Here is a 26,245-nt window from a genome sequence, read left to right on the forward strand (position 1 = left end):
TCAGGAAGTAATGAGCAGGCCAGCCACATTGCAGGAATTTTGATTGTAATTACTGACAAAGTGAATTCTGCGTGTCCTGATTTTTTCCCCTCAAGTTGTCTTTGACATGTTCAGACCACAATGACATCTACGGTTTAAATCTGTTAAATAACTGTATAAGGGAATATTTTATAGAAAATGTCATAGACAAGGTAACTGAGGAGCCTTACCAAGGGGAAAAAATGCTAATGATTGCTCCAGGCCTCTTGAAATGGGTAAAATGGGGCTTTTTTGAATGGCAGCAGGGACACTGGAGTAGTCTTGAGATACATTTTAAAATAGGAGACTGTTTTAACTTGTAGGACTGTTTTATAATAGTTTTTAAGAACAAAATGTATATGTATGTGTTTGTGGTTTTACCTAGCATGACATCAGTAATTGTTGGTATTATAACCAACAGTTCTCCAGTGCTGGTTTTTCAGCATGACCTCAGAATTTAAACCAGATGAGAACTCTTAGAAGTATCCTTTCAAAAACCAGAAAAATCCTTCTGTATCACTGTATTTTCTGGTTTGGCTTCCTAATAAAAAGTTAGTAATGAAGTTAATGGTTTTAGGTGAATCCTGTGCAGTTGGGTTGTTGTAAACACCATCCATAGCAGGTCGCCATATGAATTTTGGCTGCCCGCTGTTTTGAAGATGAATCCCAAGATGAACAGCTCTCCTGGCTTAATTTAAAGACAAGAAAGTTTGCAGCAAAGATACAAACTTCTATCAGAAACAATACAGGAAATAGTTGTTGTATAAATATATAGAAATAGGAAGTAGTAAAACAATCCATGGAAGGTGTAGGAGGAATTAGACAACCTTAGAAAATGCAGTATATTTTAAAATACTTCTTTATTTCAAGTTGTGCATCATTTGGTTCCTGACTGTTTTAATCTTTATAGCTCATCTGAAAAGGAAAGGAAGAATGCTGTTGTGATGGTTGCTGTTTGTGAGCTGCTCTCCGTGCTATGATGGCTTGTCTGTAATTTGATGAACTATTGTATGTTCAGTTAATTACTCAAGGAATGACTGAGGTATGCGTGCTTGCAAGCTGGTACTTATGCAGATTGCTACTTCTATTCTGCTGGTAATTTTTCTTTCCACTGGCATTGGAACAGAGTTTATAACTAAACCAACAATCTTTATACATTTATAGATAAACTTTTCTATAAACTTATATATTTATAGATAAACTTCTCTATACATTTATAGATAAAATTTTATGGCAGTCTTTATATAGAAACTAATGGTCCTTCTTGTACAGAGTCTATGAGCATTGTGCAAACATTGCACACAGGGAAAAATAAGAGCACTTCCTTTGTGTCATTGAGAGTTGTGTGATTGGAGAGTCGTCACCCAGTGCTGGCCACTAATGGACCCTAAACTCCTGTCTTGGAAAGTCTGTGTGCACTAAGGGCCTGAGCTGCTTGAACAGGGATGATTATAATCCACTTGGATATTTCTGAATTGCACATCATCTGAGGATAAACTTTTTACCTTACAGGTTGCATACACAGTATGATAAAACCTGTCTGAAGAGTAATTTAAAAAAAGAGCAGTCCTTTTGGGAGCAGATGAAGTTGGGTGAGAAAGGCTGAGCAGTTAGTAATTTAGAAAATGTAGAAAAGTGGTTCTGGTGTTTTTTGTCTTTAAGCCTGTGGTTGAAGTAGCTGCTGCACATGATCCTGTCTGGGAAAGAGCTGAGGTGGAAATGTTTGGTTTCCTGTTTGTGCAGCATTGATAGCATTAATTGAATGTCTTTTCACTTATGATATCTGTGTCTGAGAAGTCCTGCCCTGAGAAGTGCAGGGCAGGAGTGGTAAAAGTGCAGAAAGCAAATAGTAATTAACTGGCAATTAATGTTTTGAAGGAGCTCAGGAGGTTACTTGATTTTGGCCTTAGAGTACCTGAGGTAGTGTTGGACTCTGGAGTCTGTCTGTAAAAACCACACCAAAAGCCAGTGTCCAGAAGTCAGCAGAATGCTGAATAGAAATAGAGGAATAATTGGGTTCAACTGAGAGGAAGTATGTCCAAGCCATTTTCTAAACCATCTCAGTTCTCTTTGGTGAAAAATTTGAATACATATTGGAAATTTGCTAAACACAATTTGATTTTACTACAGATATTCAGTGAGTGCAAATATTACTGGCTACAATCGTATGGCCTTTGTTATACAAGAGGTCAGACTAGATGATCATAATGGTCCCTTCTGGTCTTAAAAATCTGTGAATATATGAATAATTTAAAGCCTGTCCTGCAAACTCTAATTCGTTGAGGTGGTGATATTAAAATCCTGTGGGACTGCTTGTGTGAGTGAAGGTTGTAGGATCAGGCCTAGAGTGAGTAATCATTATCACTTTGGTTTAAATGTATTGATAAAGGTATAAAAATATTCACTGCAGGCAAAGCTGGCTTTCTTTAAAATGGGAGGTGCTTCAGCAGTATTATTTTACTTGGATTTGGTGAGGCAGTCAGTAGCAAAATAGTTTTGGAAGTTGTCTTGTACCAGGCTCCTGAACTATTCAGTTTTGTACTGGTGCTATTGATCGATTCATAAACCATTTCAAAAGTATTCTTTAGAGACATGTAATATGTAGAAAGCATCTTTGTTTTGTTTAAGAAGAATATGAAATAACATTCAAGGTCCTGCCAGTGGGGGTTTGGGCATGTTAAGGTACAGCTAGCTCATCTCCCTGCTCATAAAACTCTTCCTTGCTCTGGCTGGTGGTGGTGTTTGTGTGGACAGCAAGTGGGAAGTGCTGTCCCTTGCAAAGGAGGGTTTGTTGGTGATGATAGATGACGCTCATTGGTATTCACACACCCCATCCTTCACGTGTGTCTGGACAGCAGCATGGAACTGGTGGCATGTCACAGGGACAAGCTGGACATGACCCTTGTTAAACCAGGGAAGTCCAAGGTTCTTTGCTTTGCTCTTGGACAACTTCAGATTCTGAATTTGGTCATCTTTGCTCAGATCAGCTCTCCTTTCTTGAAGTAAAAACCACTTTCCAGGGCTTAATGAATGTTTTTATAGCTCTCAGGTTTTGACCACAATTCTCCCTAACATATTCTCATATTTGAAAATCTGGAAGTTGTAGAAATGCTGATCAATTTAAAAAGCTTTATCCTCTTATAACCTTCAGTTGTCTGAAGTGATCACTGACTCCATCTCATCTCTGCAAAATATGTTAGAGAAGTTCTTCTTGCCCTGTGGGCAAGAGTGTCCTCATCATACTCATCATTTTAATCTTTGTTCTTTAGGGCATTCTCAAACCGATGTGATGGGAACACGAGCCTGAGAAACAGGGCCTTGGGAAGTTCAAAGTTGGTCAGCTGTTGCCCCCTTTGGGATGATTGTTCAGTTTTGTTACACTTCCTCTTTGCAACAGGCAGATACTACCTGGGTGAGGGAGGTGTTAACTTTGTTAGTGGCAGCTTCAAACCCTTTCCTCAGCAGAGAGGAGCATCTTGGGCACAGCACTTGGACACCGGTGAGCCGGCCAGTCCAGGGGTTGCACCAGCTGCTGGGACGTGATAATGCTGGGACAGCTGCATCCTCAGCAGTCAGATTTCATTTCCAGGTAACAGCTCTCAAAGTGATGTTCTGTTTTCTAAGTCCGCTGGCACTGCTGGGACTGGTTTCCTCAGTACTCAGGAATGAGCTGTTTGCTCAGTTGTTGGTTTGGATTCCCAGTCCGGAGCTTCTTTCTGCTGAGGGTGTTGCTGGTAGGGAATTATGGTATGAAGTGACAAAGGCAATTCAGGATTCTCTTTGGTAACCAGTGCAGGAAGAAATTGAAGTCTAATGTTCATCTCTCACAGTTTTTAATGCTTTGAGTTTCTATAAAAGACCTTTTCAGTGAAATTACTTCATTTTGCAGTGGGAGATGGTAGAATTTCTCTAATATGGAAATGGCAGAAATGTGATTCCAGAGACCTCCTGTGCACAGAGGCTGAGGTTGGTGAATCCTTACCTTGTCCTCTTAGACACAAAATTAAAGTGTTCCAACATTGCAAGTTTCTGCACATCCGTTTTCTTGAGCAAGAGATGGGAGTTGATTTGTAATGATATTTACTATTTGTTGAACTAAGTTGTTTGGTTTTTTGGTGTTTTGTTTTTTTTGTTTGTTTTTTTTTTTTAACATCCTAGGGATTAATTTTTCCTTTAATTCAGTTTCCCATCTGTTGTGCCTGGATGTGGCAGAAGTGTATATGGAAATTTGCACCCAGCTAGAAGAGATTACAGTCTTTTAAAAAGTCAAAACTGTTTGTGGGTTTTTTTCTACCTTATGAAAAATGAATCTCCTGTTGGGACTGAACTACAGTGCAGATCTATACAGGTGTAATGTAGTTACATGGGTGGGTTTTGATTTTAGGTTTTAATTTTGGTTTGGAGCTCTGGCCATTCTCTTTTAATACATTATATTTGTGAGAATGAACTCCTGTGGCTTGCATTATCTGACTATAGCAAAGATGAAATCTGGCTGTGTATATGACTGAAAGTCTAACTGGAGCAGTGCTGCCACAATAGTCTCCTGTGATGATAAAGTTTGTATTTGAGGAACAGAGCTCTTTTTTGGGTGCTGCAGCAGACAGTGCTTCCAGGTATTTCCTTGCCTGTATTTGGGGAGGTGCACAGTGGATGGGGCAGTGGTGATTAGCAAAGCCTGATCCTGCCCAGTTATGTAAACAGAGCATTTCTTTCACACACATCTTGTTAACTCTCTGCTGCAGACCTTTATTGGTGCTTCTTCAATAATTTGTTTAAACTATGCAGTACAGATTCCTTATTTTAGCACTAAGACTTACAAAGGCTTCTTTTAGCAGCCTTTAATTTCGTACTTATGTATGTGACATAGCCTGTGGCTGTGATCTCTGCTGTGAATCTGCAGTTGTTTTGGGATGAAAGCAGAAGGCAGCTGGAAACTCAGTAGCTACATCTAGCTGTCTACCTAGAGAAGGCCTTGATTTCAAGTTTATCTAAACAAGCTCGACTAATCCCAACTATCTGGGGGGATCCACTGTCAAAACAAGCAGCATGGCCCTAAGGCAAACACAACCATACAGAAATGAAGGCTGGGACTTCCAATACTCCAATGACTGCATACTGGAGGCTTTTTTTCCTGAAAAGAGAGTAAGAGAGGTACAATTTGCATAATGCCTTTTCATCAGGAACTTTTGGAAAGCTGACAGAGGTCCAGCTTATAGCACTGTAGCCACAATACAGAGTCTATAGGAGAATCCTTGAATGACCTGACCATATTGAAAGAAAAAATGAAAGCATCGAAGTATAGCCAAGTGAGTGTGGAAAAGAGGGCTGCTGCATTGTCTAACATCTGCTCTACTTCTCGTTAGTTTTGTTCTTTGGTATTCTATGTGGACTTTGGAGAAACCTAAGACAGCCTAACATGAATCCTATAATCTTCCTTCTGAATATTTATGTAGTGTGCCAGCCTCTAAGCTGTCCTTTGCATCTTCCTACTTCCCCCTCATTTTCATGCTCTCAAATGAGGCCAACATTTCAAAAGCTAAATAAATGTTTGTGAATGTTTATAAAAGATTTGCATAAATTTGTCCTTGTTTGACAAAGATCACTTTTTTCTTATGCCAGTTCTGAAATATTTTAAAGGTTTCAGTGCTTGTCTTGACAACAAAGTCCTGCCTCAGAGAACAATGATTGCTGATTAAGTGGGTATGTGCTCGGAGCTGAATAGAGCGATGGAGGCGAAGGCTGAAAAGGCCACTCATCTTAAGCCAGAATTATAATATTTAACAAATGCTAACCCAAGGATAGATTTAAAGCTTTGGTTTTGGTGCAGTGTACCTGTGCAACTTACGGGCAGAGCAGGATGTGATTATCTTTTCACAGCTAATAGTTCTCACCTCATTTCTGCTAAATCTGCAAGTGAAAATACTCCTGCTTTTAGTAATTAAATGTTTAAAATACATTTAATTGAATCAGTGTTCCAGCTCTCTGCTATTGACACTTCTTACCTTTACCAATTGATCACTGTTTATGCACATAATTGGATCTGATTTTTTTTATGCCTGTTAGTATAATTTTTCAATTATTTGTGATTTAAGATTGGAACAGTTATTCAACAGTACAACAGTAGCTGTAGATTTTTTTTTACCTAAAATCTATTTCTCTTAGAATGAAACTAAATCTCTGCTTTTACTGAAGGGATTTTAAAGACATTTGTTGAGGAGATCTCTTTGAAAAACTGCTTAAATATTTAGTTCAGCTTTACTTTCAGATTTTTTTTTTCTACTGGAGAAAAGTAATAGTTGCTCCTGTTCTTTTGTTCTATGAGTTGAGAGGTTGAAGTTGTCATTAAGGCAAAAACTAGAGCTACTTCTCTGACACAGTTTTTATCACATCTGCTAGGCCTGTGTCCCAGGAGGAGCTGAGCAGAGCCCGGAATTCAGCACAGGCCCATTATCTGCTGGTTCTGCGTGTGTTGTAAAAGGAGCGAGACCTCAGGGAGGCTTGGAGCCTCCTCCCGTGTAATGTCCAAATCAGATTTGAAGGACTGGTGGCAGGAAAGCTTTGGCCTTGGGGTGTGAATTCTAAGAAACAGAGTCACAATTAGGTTTAAAAAATTCAGGGATTTTGAGCTTTATCTTGAAATATGTTTTTAGTAATGCAAGGAGAAAAGTTGCCCATCTGTGCACATATTTTGTACGTTTAAAATATTTAAATGCTAGCAGGCCTCAATATGCTTAGGAAATGTTATTTATCTCCTGCTCTTCCTGTTTCCAGCATTGTGGAGATGCATGTTGGGGTTTTCTGTTTGTTTGTTTAAAACAGTGTTTTCCTGAGAACAATCAGTTTCCTTCAATGAAATGATGTTATTTTGTCTGGCCCTGTTCCCCTGCTCACCCTCAGACAGGAACAGGCGACTTTGGGAGAAAAACCCTCCCCTAATTCAAGCTTTAGAATTGCTCAGAAAGAGCTGCTGGATTTCTGGAGCACAGAACAAATGGATAATCTAGTGCTATAAAGTTGTATTGGAATACCAGTAGAATTAGAAAAGTAGAGATAAAACTAAATTCAAGCAATTTAAAGTCATTCTGTTCAGCAAATTATGTCCAGATTTTTTTAGGCATAGAACATTCTTTTAAAGAACTGATGAAAATAATTTATTTAAATATTTAGTACATTACAAAATTCAGTAATGTTCAGTAAAGATATAAGGCATAAAACGATTTTATTATGAAGTCAATGCAAGATGAAATGTGACATAAATATTTTAAACAAGCAATGATTTTTAAAAAAGAATCTGTATTGTACCAGTTTTCTCAAAACCAGAAAAACCTTTAGAACTTAGAGAAATTTTGGGTTTAAGGTTATTGCTTGCTTTTTTGAATTCTTAAACCTATTATTCCCTAGCAGTGATCATTTAATTAATTGTTAGCTTAAAATTATCCAAATAGATGAATTAAATATAAGAGTAGATTACAATTCTGTGGGTATAGGAGACATTAATGGGCAACCTAAGTTTAACTGGATAATATTTTGCTTCAGTTAATCTCCCAGCACTTTTTAATGCTGTATTAAGATTTCTGTAGTGTTTAAATTTGATGCTGCTTCTGAGGAGCAATAAAGTCACCAGTAGCTGCTCCCTGGCCAAGTGGGGATGCTGTTCCCTGTGCTCACAACCCATCAGCCAGGGGGCTGTTCTCTTCTGGGCCCTCCTTGTTCTCCAGTTCCTCCTCCATCCTTCCTCAGTCTGTTCTTGGGAGTCTCTTGGTGTCCCTCCATGGCAGAGGGAGTGTTTCATGCTGGTTTGCTGGGTTCTGATGGCCTTTCTAGCTGGGTAAGGTGAGAAGTGTCTCCACCCTCTCTGTAGTGTTTCATTTGCAGTAACCTCAGCTGTACTTTGCCTCAGGTGTAAGGGCAAGGAAATGAAACAGCAATCCCCCTTTTTCATCACAGAGTCATCTCTTCTCCATGGAAAACTCCTCTCACTGGCCATGCTCTGTTCTCTTGTAACATATACTTGTGGGGGTTTGGGTTCCTTCCCTTCCGCCTCCCCTCCAGGATCCACAGCTGCGGGTCCAGTCTCTGCCCTGGGTTGTCCTTCCAGTTTCATCTAGATTTTCCTCAGGTTTTCCATTCCAGGCTCCCAGCCTGGTGGTTTGTGTGGTGTGTTTCCCTGCTCTGACTCCCATTCCTATGGAAGTATCATACCTTAATCATTCAGCATTTCCCACAGATCTCCTGGTATTCTCATTTCTTTTCTGTCCCACTTCTCCCTACACTTGTTCCTTTTGCCTCTCTGGTGTCTCGTGCATCTTTCTAGGAGCAGATCCTTTGCAGCAGACCTTTCTCTAGCCCAGCCATTTGCAATCATTTTTCAGTGCAGTTTTATTTAATTGCAGCTGCATGTGGGATATTTGTTAGTGATGTTCATTTGAGCAGAAGTGAAGCAACCCACTGTATTTAAGAGAATCTGAAGTTGTTCTGTTGATTTGGAAGTGGGAGCATACGGTGAAGGGTTTAAAAATAAAAAAGACTTCAGCTACAGCTTGCATATTAAATTCACAAGTGAATGTGCACATTTTTTCAGCATTGTTGAGCTTTCTTTACTGTTTGGTTGCAACAGGGAGCCCGGTGTGTACTGTGTGTGCTTCCCAGCCTGGCTGTCCAAGTCTGTCCTGCCAGTGTAGGAAAGCCTTGCAGAGCCTGCCTCACCTTCAGAGGTGGCTGTGACACAAAAGGGCTCAGCACGGTGTTCCTGCCTCATTTGTTGTGAAAACTTTGCTACCAAAACCAAACTTAATCAATGAGCTCTGTGTTGTCTCCGATAAGTTATGTACTGGCTTTATTGATTGGGAAGGATTTTAGAAAACCCATGTGGGGTTTATAATGTCAGCAGTGTTTTGATTATGAAAAGAGTTGGAACCTTGGGACGGGGAGCCAGGTGGTGCCTGTGCTGCAGCCCCCGGTGCCGCGGCTGCGCCGCATCCACCGGGACACGGTTCATGCCCTGCACTTTAGCTCTGGTGACTGGCTGCTGGAGATGCACTTTTTGCTCATTAAAATGTTAAAAATCAAACTGCATGTAAAAAGATTTGTGAAAATATAAACTTGGGGATTGATCCAGAAAACTGGCGTGTGGTCCCCTGGAGACCCCGGCGGCAGCTCCCGGGTAATTTGCGTGGATCAGCTGCCTGTCCTGCATTGCTGGGGGGTTCTGCTCTTCTTTTTAGGGGCTCTTGCTTTACAGGCATTCGTGCAGGTTTTTCTTTAGGAAAATAGCCGTAAGGGAATAAAACAAAAAAACCAAACTGCTTCCTCTGTGCTTCATGTTGGGTTTAAAAAAAATAGATTATAAGATGTTGACATGGAGCAATTGAAGGTTTTGTTTTATTTTGTCTGAAATCATAAAGAAATGAAGAGTTTTCTAGGTCATAAGTAATAACCTATAGAGGTTGGGTAGAATGTTGCATATGAATGATGTAGGTTTTGCTTATCTTTCAAACCGAGGAGTATTAAAAGAATTAAAAATCCCCCAGCATTATATTTAGAGTAACGAGGTTGCAACTTGAGCAAAAATGGGATAGTTCTCCAGTAACTGTTCCCTTACATGCAAAAGATCAGCAGTTTTCCTAATTAAAAATTATTTCTACATATGGTATTTATATTATTTTATTAGTTACCATTGAAAAATAAGTCTGCAGTTAACCTGTGCTAGTCTCAGTTTTTTTGGTTGTGAATCGAGGCAGATAAGAATTGGTGTATAATGAACAGCAAATTATGTTGAATGACACTGTAAAAGTCAGATAATAATATCACTGTAAAATCTTTCTTTAAAAGAGAAGGCAGTTTAGAGCAGTACAGAGCCAATATATGGCCTGTTTATGTGATCATTTCCTTTGCTGCGTTTAGGAAGCTGTAAATATCAAGGAGTAAGTGCAGAGTAAGTTCTGAGTAATGCACTTCTCCAGTGACACCATGCTGATGAGATGCTGAATGTTTTATTATGTGAATGGTTTTACTTGCTGTTACAGGAATTATTCAAGTCATCAAAATAATGGAGAGAATATATTGTGCCATTTTGAGGTGACTGGTGGCTTTGTCTTCTAGCACTATTTTATTTCAGAATGTTATGTATCTATATGAATTTGTTTCTGAAAATCAGTGTGTATTGATAAGGCCAATAGAGATACAGGCACTTTGTTCTCCTGATATAATAATTTCACAATTTTAGAATTCTTTTGTAGGTTTGTTTGTTTGCTGGCATTTTGCACTGTGAGAGTTCAGTTGTGGCAAAGGACCACTGTGCAGTAGTTAAAATTTGTCCAGATGCAGTTTTTGTGCCTGAGCAATTGGAGTTGTTCAGCTTGTGAAAGTCAGTGAGATTCTGCACCAGGGGGAACCTGATCATATTAATGAGACCTTTACTGTCACGGCATTATTTTGTACCAAAACAGAGATTTCTGCAGAGTTTACTCTGCAATCTCCATAGCTCCTTCCCAAGTTTCCTGCTGCAATTCAAAGGAGGAGACGTCTTTGCTCTACATGGCATTCTTCAATAGATCCTTTCTTGTTCTTTAAAAACAGGAGGTTGTTAAATAATCTATCAATAAACTGTCAAGAAGTCAAAGTTTCCATATCTGTTTTTGTCTGAAATCCTCAGAACTTGCCACATTTTAGTTGTCAAGAAACCTCCAAAGAGGAGTGTGAGCAGTTGAGCCTGAAACCACAGCTCAGGATGGGCTGTGCTTGTTTGAATTATGCAGGAGGAACATGTTCCTGCAAGGGAGTCAATATGTTTTGTGCTTCACTGGAGAGGTTATTAGATTGATGGAGTTTATTTGGGAATGATGGCATTTGGCTTAGAAATAAATGAAGCAAGAAGCAGCTACTTAGTTATTGATGATAATTTATTGCTATTGGTCAGAAAAGTGTTGATTTTATCAGAGAGTTTGTTGTTTGTTCAGGGTTCTGAAAGCAGAAATGGAATTTACACTTCAGGATCTGAAATATTGAAGTGTGAAGGAGAATGAGCAATGAATTGGCTGTAGGAAAGATCTGTAAACTGAGAGAGCTTTATGGTGTCTTGTGGGTTACAGAATTCAAATTTTGAAGATCTAATGGTTTGCTTTTGTCTATGAACACAACTGTTTTGGGACTAACATATTTCTGGTTTTGCCTCTTTCGTGACTGTATTTGTTTAATGTTGTAAAGTTGAGAATGATTAATTTATCTGCTGATAATGTTTTCACTTTTCATATTCATCCTTTTCTTTGCTCTCATGCTTAAATGCTTTTCTGTTTGTGGTGCTGTTTTGCAACTTCTAGAAAATGGTTTGTAGGTTAAACAATCCATATCAATTTTAATACACGTTATTTTAATCAGTTTTTAAATCTGAGGTTTCCTTTCTAATAGCAGTAGGCAACATTAAACATTCCTGCTATGAGACCTATTGGCTTCATCTTTTGTTATTTATCTTGCTGATGTTAGGAAGTATTCTCTAATCCCCAGCCCTCTGTTCCTAGGTAACAGTCAAAAGCTGTGCCAGCAGAAGTGGTCCTGCCAGGCCAGGCCCATGTGGTTTGGTGTTATTCACTCTGATCCATATGGTCAGGGTAGGGACTGTCCCCAGAGAGGTGTTAACACTCAACAACCCAACCTCCTCCTCCTCTTTGGAGAATTGCTGGATGGCTCCTGCTGCCTGCCCATGTGTGAATCTTGATTAATTTTTCATTTTTAATGAAGTTTGATCACGTTTATTATTTCACATGATTGACTGCCTGGTACTACTTCCATGTAATTGATAAAGCCCATATTTCTTCATCTGTCTTTTATTTCTTCAGGGCAAACTTGTGAAATTGTGTGATGTGGTTAATATTAGATTTATTGGTCCCCATAGATGTATAAATTATCTTTTTTTTCTCTCTCTCTCTCTACAGGAAGTTCTACAGACTCTGACCAAGTTTTGTTTCCCCTTCTATGTGGACAGGTATTGTTAGCTTTTCAAACTTTACAAGAAAATAAGCTTGTCAATAAAACCCCTGTAGAAAATAAAAGCCATACCATTCATAGTGTTCTGTCTGTGGGACTGGGACTTAAAGCACCGGAGTGCAAATTATGGTCTCAGAATCACTTTTTCCTGGGGTTTTTATGGGCACCATGAAACAAAAAGAAATTTTAAAAGTTGGAGTTGTTTGGTGGGAGTACTCTGAGGGCATTTCTTTTGCTTCTGCACAATGCTTGGATGGAAAATGCTTGGGCAGGAATTGTCAGATATGCATATTAATATCAAAGCTTTGTCTGCCTGTGCATTTTATTTCTTAATTGCCAAAATTTGGGTGGAACAATTAATGAAATGCTTTACATTTGAAGGCCTCTTGATGTTGCTGGAATGCTGCTGCTTTACTTGACAGCTACTTAATGTGGCTTCTGATTTTGGGGGAGAAATTGTGAAGTGAATGTGAGAAGATCTGAGAATATTTACGTCCTGTAATTTAGGGAACTGTAGAACCTTTTTCGTTTTGCATTTACTGTGAGTTATTGATGGTTTTGTGAAAAGAACAACAATTGAAATTTTGAAAGACTGCACCAGTGCTCATCTCATCTCTGAGCATCACTTAATTGGTCAGAATGTCTTGTCTTCATCAGCTGAGACACAGACTGGTGTGGGTTGAGGGAATTGACCTTTCCTGTGATTAAACTACTGCAAGGCTTTTTCTCATTTTAGAATTTGGAATCCCTGTTTTACTGCTTATCCCTTCATTTCCTAAGGGGTGGAAGCAAGGAAATACTCATGCATTTTTCTCATGTATTTGTTTCTACTAGAAATAGTTATGCTTTTTGTGTGTAGATTTATTGTACCTAGGGGTTTTGTTTGTTTTGTTGTTTTTGGTTTTCCTCAGCAATATAACATTTTGAAAGATAGAACACTGAAAACCCATATGGGGTGCAAATGAGAACATAATGAAAAGTGATTCCCATTTCTGGATCCACTTGTTTGTCTGAATATCACAGACTGTCACTGAAAGACTGCAAGCCAGCCAGTTTGAAGGAAAAGGAGACATTGTCACCCAGAACACCCTTAATAATTTGAGGTGGAGAGTGGACTTGCCCCACTGCAGGAGGCAGAGCACACCCAGGCTAAGGCTGTGGCCTTGAAGGAGATGCTCGTGCTCTTTTTCTTCTGGGTGTACAAACAGGCAGTGGTGGCACTGGAGGTTCTGGCTCTCAGGGGCACAGACACTCCATTCTTTCTGCACTGATTCTGTTCATGTGTTGTGGCCACTGCTCAGACCCCCAGGGACTGGTTGGCCATTCCTCCAGGCAGTGGCTGCAGTTTGCTGCTGTTGTGGTGGTGGAATGAGGCAGAGGCTCTTCTCCAGCTGCAGGAGTGCAGAGCTGCTCCTTGGTCCTGCTCCCTGCCAGGATTGTGTTGGTCAGGTGTGGGTGCTGGGAGGGATTTTATGGAAATCACTCCAGCCATAACTTCTGTCTGTCCCCTTGGAGATGAGATTTGTGCTGCTTCCATCCTGTGAGGCTCTAAATAGACCTTCTGCCCATTTGAAAGCAGAGCTATGAATCTGAAGGGTTGATACTAAAATCTTAGGAAGAACACCTTTTATGTGGGGAAGTTTATCCTTCCCTGTGAAAAACTGGCACCGAACTTGAGCAGGACCTGTCAGCAAGGTTTGGTTCCCCAGGTCACATGAATGCAGGACTCTCTAGGTTTGCTCTGGAGGAACTCACCAGCTTGTCTGAGTTGTTTATTAAACAAGCTTCTCCCTGCTGCTAATGAAACGTGTTTTTTCCCCCTGTTCCATAATTTTAATTGTCAGTTCTAATGCTATTTCTCACACACGCTCTGCTCTCAACCTTGTTAAAATTAAGCATATAATCCCCTTTTAAAACACCATACTAAAATCACCATAGTAACATTACATCCAAGCTTTACAGATAAAACACACCACCAGTGAGGGATTTTTGGGTATCCCCAGCAGCTCAGTGTGGTTTATGGAAGTAGTTGCTCTGCTGACATTTAGATTTCAGGAGGATGATAGTACTCACACTGGCTAATTCTCAGACTATTGGAGTGCTTTAAATATCTGTCTTTTTGTTCATCTTCCTCATAGCATGTTTTCCCTTCCCTGTTTGGAATCCACTGAAGGATTCTTCTTTCTAAGCTGGACAGTGACATCTTTCCCATTTGGATCCAGCTTTTATTTTTGCAAGTCTGTTTTTCCTTTGTTTCTTCTAGGCACTGAGTGTGTACTCTCCCACAAAAATTGGTTTTTTGCGTGTGGTGTCATAGAAGAGAATATTTTAGGGCCTGTGGCTGTTGGTTAAAGGGCTCTGAATTTACCAGGGCATTTGTTGCAGTTGGTAGGAGTGACACCCTAGAACATGACCTGAAATAAGTCTTAATTTCCTATAATTAGAAGTATTTGGGTTTTATGAGAGAACGTGGGGTTGGTTGCTGGTTGATAATCAGAACCATTTTCTTTTAAAAATAAACTCATTATTAGTATCCTCCCACACTTAAAAAATGGGAAAAATAAACCACAAACCCCCCACTCCTCCTTCATCAAGCATATTTAAGCTTCTGGAGGGTGCATACTTTTTAGTTAATTTTTCAAAAAAACTCTGCTGAAAGAGGAAATGTTATAGGTTCAATGACTTGGATGTGATACTTGACACAGAGTTAGCTCAGCAGTAATTTTTCTCTCCTGCTCTCTGTTGCAGCCATGCCATTAACCAAGTTGGGCAGAACTTCACCTTTGTGCTCACAGACATTGACAGCAAGCAGAGGTTTGGGTTCTGTCGCTTATCTTCAGGGGCCAAGAGCTGCTTCTGCATCTTAAGGTAGGTCTGTGCTTTGGCTTCTGCCTGGCTGCAGGAGCAGTCTTTGACTTGGCAGTTACACTGCAATTACCATTTCCAGCTGGTCAGAATTGTTTCCCTATCTGGCCCTCCGAGTCACTGTTCTTCTGCACAAGCGGTGCAAAATCCCCTGCACTTGGAGTTCCTCTGTAGATAACTGTATTTGTTTGTAGTCAACGTTCTGGAGTTAACAACGTGGAAAAAAAGTCTCTCTGCAGTAATTTGATATGACATAGCATGATGGCAGCTGTTATCTTTAGCTGTCACAACTGATCTTGTTAAGACATTTTGTGGACATTTGTACATGGAAGTTTTATTAACAAAACATCTGTTGGTAACTGAGAGGATGTCACTGATGCTCTCCACAGCCCCACAGTTTTGTGTGTGAGCTTTCCTCTGTCCTGTTGAGGGTTTTGTGAAGCTTGGCATAGTAAAGACTGTCAGTGGAAGTTGGAAGTATGCATTTCACAGAAAATGGGCCAAGAGGCTCTATCTGAGTAGTTTTTGGTAACCTCCCACAGCCATGTTGGAATACAGTCCAGAAATGATGCCAGTAAAATCAAATTTGATGTCCACCAATATTTTAGTTCCATTAAGAACTTCCAGGGATTGAAGATTTTCATGTGGCAAATGGTCTGTCTTGTTTTAGACACATTTAAGAATTGCCTGTCTTCTACTTTCTGCTTTTTGTGTGTTCACAAGGAATTGGAAGGTGAGGAACAGTAGCCCAGCTGAGGAACAATAGCCCAGGTGAGTCCCCAGCTCAGAGGGGACTGAGGGCAGCCAGGGAGGTGACAGCACAGCTGGGGCTGAAGCCTCCCAAATGAGGAGACTGCTCTGTGAGCAGCTGGACACATCTGTCAGGGCCATCCCTGGCTGGCTTTGCACGGGACACAGCCAGGGTGAGGACAGAGGAACAGAGGAACTTCTCTTTGTCCCATGTGGGGCACCTGAGAGTGGAGCCCTGGGTGTCTGCATGTGCCCCTCTGAAGCATTCCAGGGGGCACATTGCAAAATACAAGGTCACTTCTCCTTGCAGGGGGCTGCACTCAGCAATGCCATGGAATGGGAGCTTAATATTTGGAGAAATTGTGAGATCTACCCAAATTGCTAATTAATTGAGTGGGAGGCAGAGTGACAGGTGTTTGCTCAGTATCTTCTTCCATTCTGTCTGTGCTGTAGCAGACATTTCAGCTATTATTAGCTCTGGCAGTCCAGCAGCAGGGACTGGGTCCTGCAGGCAGGAAGGTGTTTCCCAGCTCTTCCCACAGAGCTGCTCCCCTGTGCAGTTGGGTGCTGATTCCCTCAGTCTCCTGTGGGCAGTGGCTGCTTACAGAGGGTAACTGCCTGATCAATGTCAAATTAAAGGAGAAATGCAGTTTTAAAAAGAAAATCTGAATAAGGAATAATCTGGGTCCCTTCTTGATCCCTCCTGGATAAGAGTTCTTTGCTGTCAGCTCCCTTATGTTGAGTGAGTGCCAAGAAGAAATGGAGGAGTTCTGTTGTAGTTAAATGCCTTCTGCTTCAACTCATAACCAAAAAACCCAACCACAGTGGATGAATTGGGACTCTTCACTTCCTTCCTGTTGCTTCTTCTGTGCACTGATGAGAAAAAGAAAGCTCATCATTAATGCAAGTTCATGCAAGTTTTAGAGGATAATAAAGACTGTAAATCAGCAATTCATGAAATCACTTCCTCTATTTCCAGCACTGCAGCTCCCATTATTGATGTGAATCTTCTCAGTGTCCTTTATGTACTAAAGGATGGTGCATGGTAAATGGGTGGGGGGAAAACATGCTGGAAAATGTGAGAACAATAAATAAGAGCAAATGGAGATGAAAAGAACGTTTGTTTAATTGTTTTTAAATTACAGATTGGATGGCAGCAAGCTTCAAGTATTTCTTGCTATGCTCAGCAAGAGTGTAAGAACAAAGTGATGGTGTTTATTGCTAGAGATGATATTCACAGGCTTAGCAGGGATTTTATGGGTCTGGCCATGGTAAAATGGTTTGGAGGTGGAAAATCATCACATGTTTAGATTAGTTATTGAAGAAAAACAGCAGAAAAAAGAAATTCTTTTCACTCTGAGAGTGCTTGAAAAAATTTCTGCAATGTCCTGGAAGCAAAGTACTCTAGGGCCAGAAGTCAGGCTCTGGACTTGAGCTTTGAAGTGACCCAGAGGTTTTCCCTGTGGATGCAGAGCACAGCGAGGCACCTCTTGGAGTTCAGTAGCAGCGGGGTTATCCTGTGGCCAGCAGAGAGGCAATTCCATTTGGCAGGGAGCTGCTTGGGCTGTGTTAACCAATACTGCTTGGAAACCTGCTTTTGAGGTAATTACCACAGCATTTTTCCTGCTCTAGTAGCTCACACAGATTGATGAGCTCTCTGATAACTTTGAAACCTGCTTTTCCTGGTGTTCTGTGGTGTTTTCAAAGTAGAGCCACTCCATCCAGTGTCGAACCTGCCTCTCTTCTTCGGGTTCCCCTTCCCTGCCCCGCTTCTGTCGCTCAGGTGAAGCCGCGGGGCCCGGCGGGGGTGACCTGAGCGGCTGCGCTGCGGCGGCGGCGCCAGCAGAGGGCGCGCCGGAGCGCAGGTACGGCCCAGGTGAGGAACTGAGCCCGGAGGGTTTGGGGTGAGCCCAGGTGAGGGACTGAGCCCGGAGGGTTTGGGGTGAGCCCAGGTGAGGGACTGAGCCCGGAGGGTTTGGGGTGAGCCCAGGTGAGGGACTGAGCCCGGAGGGTTTGGGGTGAGCCCAGGTGAGGGACTGAGCCCGGAGGGTTTGGGGTGAGCCCAGGTGAGGGACTGAGCCCGGAGGGTTTGGGGTGAGCCCAGGTGAGGGACTGAGCCCGGAGGGTTTGGGGTGAGCCCAGGTGAGGACAGCCCTGAGTTTGGGTGAGCCAGGGGAACTGACCCGGAGGGTTTGGGGTGAGCCCAGGTGAGGGACTGAGCCCGGAGGGTTTGGGGTGAGCCCAGGTGAGGGACAGACCCTGTTGTGTTGAGTTTGGGGTGAGCCCAGGTGAGTTCTCATGGCACACGCCCACATCTCCCAGGAAAATTGGAATTCCAGACTACCTTTTTCAATGAAATATGGTACAAATCTTAAAATGTGCTTTTGAATTATTTTCTTTACAGTCGTGTAAGAGCTGATGTCCAGTTATCAAATTCCGTGTTCTAATTTAGGAATTTCACCCAAATGTTTTTTCCTTCTAAGACTTTATTTAAGGATTTCAGGATTTTGTCTGCAATGGGGTAAATCCTAATAGCTATACATTAAGAGGTTGAATTTTTATTGTTTCTCTGTAATTTCACATCAGATTTCACATGGGCTTTTGAGGGAGAACAGTGTAGATAGTTCTGGATTAAGTGAAGAGCTCTGATCTTTTATTTTAAAAGAGAAGAAAAGAAAACCCAAGTTTGTGTAATTTTGCATTGGTTTACAAACTTTCTGGGCAAAGTTACTGGTTTGCAAAGGTCCCATGTTTGCAACTGTGATTTCAGTTTTTTTCAGTTTTTTGAATTTGAAGTTTTTGTTGGGTTATTCAGGTTTTGTACACAAACTGAAATCATTTTTTTGAAGTGAAATGCGGAAACATTTGTGTGGAAATCCCTCTCGGCCAGAATAGCTGAGCTCTGCACCACTTTTTTTCTAAGATAAAAAGAAATGAATCCATAATAGATTGTGACAGATGGCAGAAAATGTAACTAACTGAATGTGATTCTGTATGGAGTTATTTGAGGTTTTTGGTGTGATTTGTTGTGAGTTCCTCTCCTCCCCCCTTTCCTTCCCTTTGATTGCAGTCTTTGTCCATTTATTCTTAGGACAGAATAAGATTTCTGAGCAGGGGCCTCTCTTGTGGTGCAAAGTGAGAATTGTTTTTAATTGAGCAGAAACATGTGGAAGGATCAGGAATATCTCAAGGGATTACAGAAAAATTCCAAATTTGTACTACTTACAGCTTGTGTTTAGAGCGGGGTCTGCTGGGAATAAATGTTAGTTAGTGTGACCTGTGACCTTAAAAACTGTTGACATGGATTTCAGCCAGAAACTGGCCACAGAACTCCTTTGTTAGGCTCATTCATAGCTCCTTGAAAACTCCAGTCAGTGAAAGTTGCCAGCTCGAATCTAAGGAAAGCAGAGCCCTTTTTTTCCCTTTTTTTTCCTTTTTTTTTTTTTTTTTTCTTCCCATGCTTTGGAAACAGTGGCCGCCCCTTAACCAGCAAGACTTCTTTAATAGGGCTGCAGGGCCCGGCCCTGATTGGAACTGACAGCTTCCTGGCCCAGGCATGCCAACTGGCAGGGCCCTGAGCCATGGGACAGACAGACAGACAGCGCTGGGGGCTGTGCTGCCCTGCCCTGCCCAGAGCCCCAGGACCTGCTGGGAGAGGGACCCACAGCCCCGGGGACCTGCTGGGAGAGGGACCCACAGCCCCGGGGACCTGCTGGGAGAGGGACCCACAGCCCCGGGGACCTGCTGGGAGAGGGACCCACAGCCCCTGGGACCTGCTGGGAGAGGGACCCACAGCCCCTGGGACCTGCTGGGAGAGGGACCCACAGCCCCTGGGACCTGCTGGGAGAGGGACCCACAGCCCCTGGGACCTGCTGGGAGAGGGACCCACAGCCCCGGGGACCTGCTGGGAGAGGGACCCACAGCCCGGGGACCTGCTGGGAGAGGGACCCACAGCCCCTGGGACCTGCTGGGAGAGGGACCCACAGCCCCTGGGACCTGCTGGGAGAGGGACCCACAGCCCCTGGGACCTGCTGGGGACAGTCCAGCCCCACAGCCCTGCTGGGGAGGGAAGAAACCCAACCCCACAGCCCTGCCAGTGCCTGCTCTGGGGGAGGAGATGGAATGTTTATGATAGGGCCTGTTTTATAGTAATTGTCCTGTTGTTTTCTAGAATTTTCCCTTTTCATTGATTTGGCCGAAATCAATGTTTTACTTCCATATCTGTATGATTCTTTGAAGCCTTGCAGAAGATGTTTGGTAATGGCTGGAAATGCTTGGAACACTTTTTGGACAGTCTGTTTGGTCCTTGAGGTGTATCGACCCTGGAATCCCTGTTCTACTTAAAATGCTTGGGAGATGAAAGCAAATGGCAAACTGCTTCTGTTAGACATGGCAAAGGCCACAAAATCCATGTATAAATCATGGGCAATTGGATCTCTGATTCAAAACTGCAACAGAATTGTACCTAATGAAAATGTTGCCGTTGAGTCTCTGATGCCTTCATAGATTTTTTTTCACTATTATTTTTTTATCAGTGGCTTCAGCACTTGCACTCTGTCAGTGAGAGCTGGAGAGCAGAGATTCCTCAGTTCCTTTGCACGGGCCTTTCAGAGAGCAGAGGGGAGGGCAGGCAGGACTCGGAGCTGCAGCCTGACCTCTCACAGAAACTGGAGTTTCTTCCAAGCTGGAACTGGAGCAAACCAGGGCAACTTTCTGTGCTGGGTGACAGGAAATTGAGCTGCAGTGGCTCAGAGAATGTGTGAACGCCCCGAGGGCGTGAGCGGGGCCAGAGGGGCTCCGGGTGCTGCAGGCATTCTGCCTTAACTTGACATGTTTATAAAACAGTTTACATCTCAAAAGTTTAGGGTTTTTACCCCTGTTGATTCGCTGAAACAGACACTGGCTCTTATTTTCAGTTGCTTGTCAGAATTTATATGGAAAAGTGATGAACCTAGTGAAGAGGGAGCTTGACATCAATTAAATTTAGCTATCTGCTTTGTGTTTCTTCTTCCTGATACAGTCTCCAGTACAGCTTTTCCAAACTTCCTGTGGTTTTCCATTATTGTCCTTACAAGTTTTACAAGATAGAGATGAGCTGTTTGAAACTACTGGTCCAGGAAAAGAAGAATAGAATTTTGTATTACATTTGCTCATTTGTTGTCCTCCATTTTTGTCTCTACCATTAACCATTTTGTAAAGACTTCTTCCAGAAAGCTTGTAAGGCCTAGTACCTTCTCTTGCTCAAGCATCTTTAAATAAGATAATGGTAATTTAAATAAGCTAATAATGCCTTATGGCTGGAGTAGGGGATTTGAAGTCTTTGCTGAAGAAGCTTTGCTCTGTGTGATCAGCTGGTGATGATGTTTGAACCAAAAGCTGCCCTCTGTTTCTATAATTTTTTCTCTTACTGTCCACTAGAAACAGAAATTATTCATGTCCATCTAGTGAGTTTGAAGTTTTAGCTGAAAGTTGAGCAGTTGTCCTTTAACGCTGGTGCTTATTTATTTCTTTCTGTGTTGATTCTGGTACCGAGGCTGAGCTGCGAACTTGCATTAATGTTGTAGTGGGATGAAGTTATCCCACTTGTGAGTTAGTAGCAGGCAGAAGTACAGGGAGTTGTTCACAGGGAGCCTGTGGATTCTGCCTTTCTGTGGAAGCATTCAAGCAGCAAGCCCTGCACAGTCTGTTTGGCACAGTAGCTGCTCTCAGCTGGCCCCGTGCCCTCCTGCTGTTAGGCAGGGCAGAGGATGTGCCAGATCCCGCCTTGTGCCGGAGCAGAGCCTGCCTGCAAATCTGCTTGTAGTTAGCCTGGGGCCTTTTGGCAGCACTCTGCAGCCCATTGATTTAGTTGCAATGCTTTTTCCTTAATATTTTCCATCTGGCCAACAATGACCTATAACGACAGACACAAAACAGAGTTTGAATTATGAGGAGCGTAATTGTGCAAATGCTTCCAAATCTCACTCTAGAACCTGCAGCGATGGGCGCCGCCGCAGGGGCTCCTTGCACAGGGCTGCTGCAAAGGAGAAGCCTTGGAGCTCTCGAGTCCCAGCCCTGTCCCAGAGGAATGGGCACTCCAGTTAAACTGGGAGCGTGTTCCATTCTTGCTTCTCCTTGCTGTCTGTTGGTCCTGAGCCGGGGGTGCAGCTCCCACAGCCTCAGCCTCCTCACGCTCCCCTGCACACGCTGCCAGGGCCAAGCCCTGCCCTGGGGCCCTGGGCCTGACCCTGGGGCAGGCAGGGCAAGAACTGAGTATGGAAATGCTCCAGGACATGCAGCAACAGGTTTGGGGCCTTGCACTGTCAGGGATGTTCTGAGCTCCCACCTGCGGCCATAAAATATCAATGGGAAGGATCACAACAGAAACGTCGAGTGTTAGTAATGTATCACTACTGGTGGAATTGGATAAAGCTGATCGTACTGCATTCAGTCCAGCTACTACACTGGTCTTTCCTTCTGACCAGAAACCAATTTTACTCAATTAATTAGGCCTTCATGTCACGCCTTCTTTCGTTGCTGAACAACTGTAACAGAAGTAATTAAATCATGTCACTTTTTATTACCTTTGGCCCTGGCTGACTGGCTCTGAAACTTCATCTTAGAGCTAATACAAACTGAATTAGTGCATCACCTTGGGGAAAACCCCCTCCCTGGCATCAAAAAGCAGGGAGGAAGTAGTTAAAGTACAAGATGGATAGATCCTCTCTTCCACAAATGGATCACTTTTGGGTTGCTGTCTGAAGGCTTACAAATGCATCTGTCAGGAGCGAGAGCATCCTGTCCCTGCTGACAGATGTGTAAAACATTCCCAAAGAGATTACATGGCAACCTCCTCCTTCAAAACTGGAGCTGTGGCAGAGCCCTCGGGTTATGCAGAGGTAATTGGAGACGCTGGGGCTGATCCAGAGGTGGAACTGCTGAGAAAAGCTGCTTGAGTAACTTGTGCATGTTGTTCCAATAGGAACTCTGATCCAGGCACTGTAATCATGGGAGAGAGGCTTTGTGTGGCCTCCTAGAGGCAGAGTTCCCTGGGCTACGCAGGAGCCCAAATAAAACCCCTCATTTATAACCCTGGCTGCTTATGAACATGCTTGACAAGGGACATGTCTTCCTCCACACTGAGCATTACCTGCACTAACTGTCCTCAGTGTGTTTTAGAATTTATTCCTGTTTGAATATTCAGAGAAAATAATTGTGGGCAGTTTCCTGGTTTAATCATTTGCTTAAGCTGATGGTTAGACAAGAAGTCTCATAAATAAAAATTGGGCTTGCTGGCCAGGAAACGGGCCAGAAAGACTTTTCTGTTAATTAATGTGTCATACATTTTCAGGGGTTCTGTGGATAGGTTCATCAGAGGTGTTTCTGCAGGTGAAGATCAAGTACTGTCATTTTATGTGCCTATTTTTACATCTGAATGTTTGCTGTGAATCCTAAACCATCGTCCAGGGTGGGCATAAACAACCTGCACTCAGATATCAGACTCAGACTTGATCTTTGTAGCCTTCCTATTGACATCTTGCTCTGCAAGTGCTTGTTTGCTGTAAGGAAGGTGATTTTTACATGCCTAGCCCAGTTCCTTGCATTCTCAAATTATCAGTTGCAAGTACCACAGCGCCGACATAATCATGAATTTTTCACTTGGCTCTTTCAGCTCTGCTTGTGGTTTAACTTTTATGACTTCCTACCAACTTTGCTTATTATTAGGAGCTGTGTGTAGTCCCTCTGAGCATGTGAATATTTCTTCCCTGTGATGAAGCTCCCTCCCTGTGAAGGGAACTGTAAAACCTCTTGCTTCACTTAACTTTGTTTCATGCCAGTAGGGAACACAAGTGGTTTGGGGAATGCAGAAGAGAGGTGCATGTAATTGATTTCTGCTCTGTTCCTGAAACACCCTCATTCCCCAATGTCCTCTGGAACTGATTTGCCAAAATGCAAGGATTCACTGTCGTGTCTCAGAACTGACACACAGATATCACAAGTGCACACCTGATGCTCAGCTTTGACTTTTCCTTATGTGGCAAATCCCTTTAGCAGCCGAGCACAGCTGGCTGCTGTGCAGTGGGGCTCTTGAACACAGAGGTGTGTAGAATTCTTCTGTATGAGGCACTCCCCAGGCAGGTGCACAAACCAGGCCTCTTTAAGCAGTTGGGCCTTTATCAATTGCATAGTTTTAAATCGTAACAAACATGTGATGGGTATAGAACTTGTTTATCTGCCTCTAATTCAGCTGAGTCACTTTCCCATAGTCCTCTTCTACCCAGCTGAAGTAGCAGGCCTGAGCCATGGTTTTCCCAGGCTAACAGGGCCCTTCTTTTATAAGGTGTTACTTATGCAGCATTTTTCTTCCCTTCAGGAATTTATCTGCGTTACAGATGGTGTCACAAACTCTGTCCCAGGGTGGCTTTGGAGCTCACTGCAGCACGTGCCAGAGCATGGGGCTTGGTGACTAGGAGGGAGCACTTTTGATTTATAATAAAAAGTTCATAATGCTACTGAAATTTCAGCTGAAACTTAGTACTAGAGGGCATAGCTTGACAAGCACATATGATTGGAGTCAGTAATGAAAAGGAGCTGTTTCTCTGGTCAAGGAAAAAGGGTTAATTTGCATTGGGATGAAAAGGCTGTTCAGGATCTACTATTTCAACCTGTGATAGACTTAACAGCAGGCTTTGATCCCCAAATGAAATGTGATGGATTTCAACTGATGCCAGATGTCTCAAACCTAGTGGGATCTCTGATTGTCTGCCACATCTAGAATTCTCTCTTCCAGCACTTTCATGTATGCTTTTAAACGTGGTTTGAGAAGAGAGATTCCTTGACAAGCTAAGCCTTTGGAATCCTCTCTCTGTATTGTCACTTTGGTGGGGATCTTGAGGCTCTCATGCTGTCTAGTGCATCCTGTTTTTTAACATCAAGCTTTGTGTACCAAACTGCTCTACCTCCTTCATAATCAATTTTTTAAAGTCCAGATAATTTAGAGGCAATATACTCTAACTCTTATCAGTTTAAGGCTGTTCTTTACCCTCTCCATATTTGTTATTTAGAGCTTTTTACCCTGGCTGAATAAAGCCATTGGTCAATGTGTTCCTGTTGGTGTCGAAGGGAATATAACTGTTGATTTTTTTCCTCCGAGGATATCTTGTTGCATTTCATATATCTCACTGTAAAGTGCCAAGGCCTTCAGCATGCCCATCTTCTCACCCAGTGGGCTTCCTGAGATACCCTTTGCCCCTGGGTTTAAGAAAAGCATACAGACTAATTGTCAGTGTGTGCTGTAAATGCAAACAAATGTTTTTCTTATGTACCTTTATTTCCTGTCACTCCTTCAGTCCTTTGCTCTCAAACATGCTTGAAGTGTCTGTGTTGGTCTTAGACTAAGCAAAGTAAGCACATGCTGTTGACAAGTATTTATTGAGATGCTCCATAAGATGAGATGCAGTTCTGTGGGGTTTAGTACTTCTAAAATATGTACATCAGTCATGCTTAAGCTGCATGACTTTATCTGAATCATGGAATGATCACTCATGGGTAATAATCAAAGGAAGTTTGTAACAAGAGTGGGGGAAATGCAGGAAGAAAAGATCCTGTGGGGGCAAGGAGAGGCAAGGGTGCAGCTGGCTTGGTGCAGTGGCAGGAGCACTAACAGTGGGGCAGGCAAACCTAAACAAACAAACAAATAAATAAAAAGCTGATGTTCAAAGGAGGCTGTTGGCTGCTCCTGTGGAAGGTAAGGTAATCTCATCCACACGCACAGGGGTTGCTATGGAGATTTGGGGTGTCTGTGCTTAAGCTCCTGAGTGTGAGAAGGTGTCAATAGACTGAGTCTAGGGCAGAGAATAACGAGGCACTGGGGCCCGTGAGGTGTAGGGAAGACACTGGAACACAGAAGCAGCTGAACTGAGAATTTAGCCTACAGAAATTCCCAAATGAGCCTAGAGATACCTTGGTTCTTTCAAATGCATTTTGTAAAGATGCTGCAAGCACTGGGTGATGGAAGGAAAAGAAGGTGGGAAAAAGGATTTAATAGTGTATTCCTGCAAGGAAAATAATAGCATGTGGAGAGTCATCCCTCTCCTGGGCAGAGAAATGGGATTAGTCTTAAAAATTTGTGGTTAATGTCATTTTACTTCATCTTAACTGTAAAAAATTAAGGTAAAATTTAGAAAGAATTAAAACGAGAAATTAATACTTTTAATGAAGAGAAGGAAAAGGTGTTTTGATTATGTGTTTTTGCTATTTAAAATCATGTTTTCATAGAAGCCCTGAAGAGCACTGTGGCTTGGCAAACACAACTTCATCATTAGAACCATTACTAACCTAAAATAGAATGTGGTTCCGTGATTAGGAATACTGCTGGCTGGGGGGAGAATCCTTAGTTACAGGAGGATGGAAAGAAGCAATATTGGATTTAATTTTGAATTGCAGAGTTTCACCTTTGAATGCAAGAAGTCCTAAGATAGCAAGTCGCCAGGAGACTGGAATAACTTTTGATATGTTTTCCATCCTTGCATTTTTTCAAACTCAGTGTTGGGATCCTTCTGAGCTCCCGCTGAGGCTCTGTCGTTTGTCCTGCAGGAATTGAGAGGCACTGTGAGTCAGGAAATGTGTTCTGCTTCACCAGAAACCTTCA

The 26,245-nt window shown here is 42.4% G+C and overlaps 1 protein-coding gene across 10 annotated transcripts in view; it reads left to right on the forward strand.

Moving 5' to 3' along the window:
* DENND1A (DENN domain containing 1A) overlaps positions 1-26,245 on the forward strand; it is a 147,205-nt gene that overhangs the window by 33,137 nt on the left and 87,823 nt on the right. For all 10 annotated transcript variants that reach the window (XM_050980851.1, XM_050980844.1, XM_050980845.1 and 7 more), the window contains 2 exons: positions 11,949-11,998; positions 14,749-14,868. In XM_050980851.1, the coding sequence (XP_050836808.1) occupies positions 11,949-11,998; positions 14,749-14,868 (170 nt within the window). The remainder of the gene's footprint in view (positions 1-11,948; positions 11,999-14,748; positions 14,869-26,245) is intronic.

Source organism: Serinus canaria, chromosome 17, assembly GCF_022539315.1.
Source record: "Serinus canaria isolate serCan28SL12 chromosome 17, serCan2020, whole genome shotgun sequence".
Classification (NCBI taxonomy): Eukaryota; Metazoa; Chordata; class Aves; order Passeriformes; family Fringillidae; genus Serinus; species Serinus canaria.